Source organism: Oryctolagus cuniculus, chromosome 7, assembly GCF_964237555.1.
Source record: "Oryctolagus cuniculus chromosome 7, mOryCun1.1, whole genome shotgun sequence".
Taxonomy (NCBI): domain Eukaryota; kingdom Metazoa; phylum Chordata; class Mammalia; order Lagomorpha; family Leporidae; genus Oryctolagus; species Oryctolagus cuniculus.
In genome coordinates this window covers 45279229-45285806 of record NC_091438.1, presented here as the reverse complement: position 1 = coordinate 45285806, position 6578 = coordinate 45279229, and the positions used below count along the sequence as shown (strand labels likewise).

General features: G+C 46.6%; 1 protein-coding gene across 1 annotated transcript; it reads left to right on the top strand.

Moving 5' to 3' along the window:
- Positions 1-4187: 4187 nt before the first annotated feature.
- Positions 4188-5217, top strand: SPRR3 (small proline-rich protein 3; the record flags this gene model as incomplete). The annotated part of the gene is given in 1 exon segment (NM_001082366.1): positions 4188-5217. A coding segment is annotated over 1 exon segment (696 nt). The 5' UTR covers positions 4188-4208.
- Between the last annotated feature and the right edge of the window lie 1361 nt (positions 5218-6578).

Here is a 6578-nt window from a genome sequence, read left to right as displayed (position 1 = left end):
ATTGCTTGGCCCTGGGCAAGATGCAATCTCACCATGCTCATCTTCTGCGATCCAGATTCCAAAGGTCTATATTTACCTCTAAATATTCACCTATGGCTAATGGCTACTCTATTGAACAGCCCAGGTCCAGAGTCCCACATTAGGTCCCATATTAGCTCCAAATTCTTACAGGGAGCCATCAGATTCCTCTGACCTTGGCCTCTAGGCAATGCCTTGTATCACGGGAAGGCAATGTCTTCCATCACTTGTGTTTCTCTTTCTGTATCTCAGATGGAGCAGGTACTTCATAATATGCCTTAGCCTTCAGTACTCCCCCAAAAAGCCCAAGATAAAGTCTGGTTTGTTGGGAATGTAATTGAAGGGAAAAGGACTTTAGCAAAAAGGGGGAATAAAGTCAGAGAAAAGGAAAATAAATAAATTATAAAGAATATGTTACAATGAAGGCAACCTCCAAGGGCAATGAGAATTTGAACTCCATGGCCAAAAAAGCTGTCAAAGAGGGTTTTCTCAGAAAATGAAAGGGGAGGGGGCCGGTACTGTGGCATAGCGGGTTAAGCTGCAGCCTGCAGTGCCGGCATCCCATATGGGTGCCAGTTCGAGTCCTGGCTGCTCTACTTCTGATCCAGCTCTCTGCTATGGCCTGGGAAAGCAGTAGAAGATGGCCCAAGTCCTTGGGCCCCTGCACCTGTGTGGGAGACCCAGAAGAAGCTCCTGGCTCCTGGGTTCGGATCAGCACAGCTGCACCATTGCAGCCATCTGGGGAGTGAACCAGCGGATGGAAGACCTCTCTCTCTCTCTCTCTCTTTCTGCCTCTCCTTCTCTCTGTGTGTAACTCTGACTTTAAAGTAAATGATAAATAAATCTTTAAAAAAAGAAAAGAAAATGAAAGGGAAAAGCATTACCTATCAGCTCATGTCTTCCATTGGTAAACAAAGCTGCTGCATGTTAGCAATGCTGAAGCTCATGCCTGCACATCCACAGGTGCATCGCAGGCCCCCGTCGACATCTCACACTGCTGAGTTAGAGAAAGGAAAGGCAGAGTCCAAGCAAGAGTGTGGTAATGGTCCATGCAGTCATGCCAGGCAAAGGAGCAAGATACAGAGGATGTGGAGAGGGCCTAAGAGGTGCACAGTACCAATCACAAACAAGTCTCAGGAAGGTCCCAGGACAAGGAAGTTGGGAGAGTAGCAGCCTCATCCCACAGAGAAGGGAACCAGTGGAAAATTTCAAGGTAGCTAGGGAGGTAGAACTCACCATCAGAGCCACGGGTTTACTTCTTGGTATCAGCTGCAGTCCAACACTGCCAACAAAGAAACAAGGCTTCTCTGAAGGACAGGAAGTCTTAATCTTCAGACACTGAGTGTGCTGGCCCAAATGAACAGGAAGAACAAGGTTGGGGTAAAGTTAGAAGTTCCAGTTGATTCCGGAGAAGCTTTTGATGGGGTGGATGAAGCACCAGTTAGGGAAGGGCAGGAGAAAACCCACCCAGGAAATGAGAAAGGAATTTCTCCTAGAACAGATGTCCAAAGTCAAAGGAAACAAGAGAGAGACCCAGATTGAAACAGAGGGGCAGGAAGAAGGTTCCTACAGACATAAGAATCCCAGGTGGTGCAGCAGGTTCTGGCCAGAGTGCCTAAGAAGTGGTTTTGGTGAGGAAAGGATCTAGGCCCAACTTGAAAAGAGGGCTATTGTGATACCAAAGACTTGAGCTTGGGCACAGTGATGGCCTGGGCATCACCCCAGAGGGAGTCGGCTGGTCAATGGCTAGCAGAGAGGGAAGGGAATGGGTGGAGAAGGGAGTGGAAGTGTCCACTCCTTGGTGAACCCACAACTTCTTCTCAGTTCATCCTATAAGGCTTATCATGAGACAGTGAGTCATTTTCAAGAAGCAGCCATAAAAAATATTAGGAAAGAAGCAAACATAGGGTTCTCATGACATTTGTTTTGGTACCTCTCTAAGATGATGCTTTTCTCTCTCTTCATTTATCCCCTCTTCCCCTCTCCATCTGTTTCTTCCTCTTCCTCTTCCTCTATCTCTCCTCCATTGCTGTCCCTCCCTCTGCTCCAGTGTTGCCCATCACTCTCCTACAGTGATCTTCCTCCTTCTCTCCTTCTTCATTCATTCTTTCCTATTTACTTTCATGCATCTCTGCCTTTCCTGAAACCACAGACCTATTCAGAAAAACAATAATTGCCCATTGACTGATCACCAATACAGCCAGGCAGCATGTGAGAATGTGAAACTACTGACTTTGGAAAACAGGTGGATGGAGCTAATTGTGGTGGCTGAGCCTGGGGTAACAGGTTCATGAAGGTAACAAGGCCGTGCGAAGGGAAGAGCTACCTCCAAACCTGAGTTTCAAGCATGTTTGGATTTCTGAATGGCCACTCCTTGTAGGAGATTGTACACTGAGGGCAACTCTGGGTTAGTGACCTGAGCTTCATCTATTGGGATCAGAGGAAACTCTGATGCATGAAGTCAGATGATCAGAGCTCCCTTCTTCCTGTGTCACTCCAGAGAAGACTGACATGATGAGGGGAGGGTCCTCAGGGATTCAGTCAATCCTGACTGTCCATCCCCAATGAAGTCTACCATCCTTGCTCAATGTGGCATCTTAAGACATCCTCCATAAAGAAAGACAATGCCCAAACAGGCATTTTATTTCATTTCCCCTCCCAGGCCTGGGTCCACTGAAGAGCTGAAAATCAGATCATCGAATTGTTGTGCACCATCTTCACGGCCTCCCAGAAGGACCAGAAATGCCTGTTGCTACCCCCACATTTACTTCAAATAGGAAAAGACCCAATAGTGCTAATCTAAACTCCAGATTAGGACCTGGGCCAAGAGGCATGGCTGTTCCTGGGCTAATTAGTTCCAGAATTTCCTCCCGACTTAGTGTACTGCCACTCGAGAAGCCTGTTGTCCACAGCATTCACACCACAAAGGGTAGACAATAGGGACAGGTCCAGGTGACATCACTGTCAGATAGTAAGTGTGAAAAAATGTTAATCTGGAGATTTTCATTACAAACACTGGAATGAAGGTCAAGTAGCTAGAAAAAAATTCTCTTCCTTAAGGCAGGGCTCATTTTCTGTATAAAATGCCAGCTGACAAGGGACTCCTCAGCAGAGCACAGAGGCTGAATAAGCTGAACTTCTCTGAATAGCAGGTGAGTCTCCCCACTTGAAGCTTCTCGTATTCTCCTATAGGTACTTTATATTGAATGGGAGTTCTTTGCGATGATAAGAATAGACTTATTTTCAAAGCAATAGTAATTTCTGCTTAGGGTGATCTTGTAAGTTCTTTGACTTGTCACTTTACATTATAACTGTAAAACAAGGTGGAAATGATTTCTCTGAAGATATGTTTAGTTGGCAGGAGAATATGCCCATGTCAAAGGCACTTTTAGTGATATTTTAATTCTCTCTCTTCTATTCATTGAGAATTTCCAATACAGAAGGCATTTCTCTGGCAATTTGGATGGTTAAAAGATAAGTTTTTCTTTACTTCATGAGTGTATGATTCATCAGAAGCTATATTTCTGGGCATGCTTTGGGAAAATGCGAAATGGAGATTGGTTCATAAGAAAAAGGAGGACTGAAGCAAAATGAGAAGGGTGCCTTGTTATCTGCCCCCGAGCCTGTGGGAGGAGAGGCACAATAGGGACAAAACAGGGACACAGTCAACAGGGCTCCAGAAAGCATGTGAAGAGGGGCAGTGTGAAGAGAGGCTTGGGGAGGACCGTGTGGGCATCATGGGAAAGTATGCAGAAGATTTTCCTGTGAGGAGTAACACTCCAAGCGGTGGTCATCAGTGGGTAGACTCCAGGCTTTTTGTTCTACCACATTTCCAAGTGACCAGAGCCCTGGAGCTTCGCGTCATTCCTGGGAGGCTGCCGTTGTGTTGTACTGTTTGTTCTGTGCTTCAGTCTTGTGCACAGGCTTTTAAATGAATCAGGAAGAGAGAGAGCATAGGGAAATGCTCCATTCACATGGAGTGGAGCATATCACCTTTTCTTTCTATCCTTGAAAGCGTACAAGGGTCCTCAAAGGATCCTATGTTATCAAATTCAGGGAAACGGAAAGAAGGGTGGGTCTTACTTCTGAAGAGGCATGCAACGAGAGATACATACCTCCAAACTGATATTCTTCCTTCTCGCTCCAAATTACTCAGCTTTTCTTTCTCTAGGTCCTACACTCTTGGAAGAATGAGCTCCTACCAGCAGAAGCAACCCTTTACCCCACCCCCTCAGCCTCAACAGCACCAGGTGAAACAACCCTGCCAGCCTCCACCTCAAGATACGTTTGTTCCCATAACCAAGGACCCATGCCACCCAAATGTTCCAAGTCCCGGGAACACCAACATTGCAGAGCAAGGCTATGTCAAGATCCCTGAGCAAGGCTCCATCAAGGTTCCAGACACTGGCTACACCAAGATCCCTGACTCTGGCAACACCAAGGTCCCTGAGTCAGGATGCACCAGTGTCCCTGGGTCAGGCTACTCCGTGGTTCCTCAGCCTGGCTACACCAAGGTCCCTGACCAAGGCTACACCAAGGTCCCTGAGTCAGGATGCACCAGTGTCCCTGGGTCAGGCTATTCTGTGGTTCCTCAGCCTGGCTACACCAAGGTCCCTGAGTCAGGATGCACCAGTGTCCCTGGGCCAGGCTACCCCACGGTCCCTCAGCCTGGCTACACCAAGGTCCCTGAGTCAGGATGCACCAGTGTCCCTGGGTCAGGCTACTCCGTGGTTCCTCAGCCTGGCTACACCAAGGTCCCTGAGTCAGGATGCACCAGTGTTCCTGGGCCAGGCTACCCCACGGTCCCTCAGCCTGGCTACACCAAGGTTCAAGAGCCAAATCCTTCAATAGTCACTCCTGGCCTGTCTCAGAAGAAGACCAAGTAGAAGTAATGTGCTGACATCCATATCTTCAAGAAGCTGACCACCAGATGCTGAACACTCTCTTCGCATCTGCTCCATGTCTCAACTGTCTCTATATCTGTAATCAGTATGTTTGCACCCCGGTGCATTCTCTCTCTCTCTTACTTGTACCATGAAGCTATGTTTTATGAATGTCCTTGCATTCTAAAGTTCTCCGAGCCTCTGCAATAAGCAGAAGCTTAGTGGCTTTGCTGGCCCTCGGTTGCTCAGGGTTCATCTGGAGAGGGATTCTGGATGAGAAGAAATGTATTTCCTGAACTTTCCCTCCATTAAACCACTCCTAACTTCACTCTTGGTTGTGTGTATCATTGGCTGTATCTTCGCTTTTTCTTTCTGCCATGTGAATCGGGACCCACAGGCAAAGAGGAGTTGCTACAGAAGTCACACAGCTAATTCTGGCTCTGTGTGTGTTTAGGAGGCTGTGGGGTGTGGGGCGTCACTCAGGAGGGCATCCTGGGGTAGTGATGGATGTTGTGTGATGCTACCCAGACCTTGTCACTAGGGGAGTCTACAGCAGAATCCAGGCTTTTATCTCGCACTTGACTGAGTCAAGCTTGATTTCCGTGGTGCCTGCTCCACCACTAGCCCTGAATATCCTCCCTACAAGTCCCCATCTATTCCTCCATCCTTGAACTTGGTTGTCTATTTTTCTTCATTTATTTTGCCTTCCATACACTCTGAGACATACAAAGAGGCACATTCATCACATTAGCCACACACTCACAGAATCACCTACAAGCTCCACCTTCTTAGCTTAGACAATTTTCTTTCTCTGAGTGACCACCATGTCAAGAGAGGTCTAAAACTGTACCAGGAAGATGGAACACACATAGCACACAATGCCTCCCCTTGGACAGTTCTCCATTTTTAGGAGACTTGATATTCACAACCTTCTTACAGAAATGAGTACATTGCACACATGTGAGAATACATACGTACACACACACACACACACACACACATTCCCAACAGTGTCTCTCCCAACATAACTCTCAGAAACCTATCAAGTCATTCTAAAAAGAGATGAGTTTTATTTACTTGTTTATGTTTACTTGAAAGGAAGAGAGAGACAGAGACGGACGGATAGAAAGAGGTCTCGTATCCACTGGCTCCCTCCCAAAATGCCCACAACTTCTGGGGATCTCTTGACCATGTCAAAGCCAGGAGACTGGCACTCAGTATAGATCTCCAACATGGGTGGCAGAGGCCTACATACTTGAGCCACCAATTGTTGCCTTCCAGGGATTGCATTAGCAGGAAACTGGATTGGAAGCAGAGCCAGGACTTGAGCACAGGCACTCTGATAATGGCATGTGGGTGTCCAAGTGGCATCATAGCTGCTATGCTGGACACGTGCCCCAGAAGGTAATTTTTAAGTGGATATTACAAAGAGGAGCTTCTATTGATCTAATGTGGGTAAATAATCAGCTAAATTTGGTGAAGAGTAGTTTATTAAACCTCAAAATGTCTGCTGAGAGGTTGAGAGATTTATCCCCTCACTGGATGGTGCAGTGGATTTGAGAGTAACATGCATTACATTTTGCATACTCATTAATGAGTATCTTGTATAGTTCTTGCATTTCAAGATAAGGAAATTGGTATCCAAAAAGGAGGAAGAAATTAACAGAAAGCAGAAAT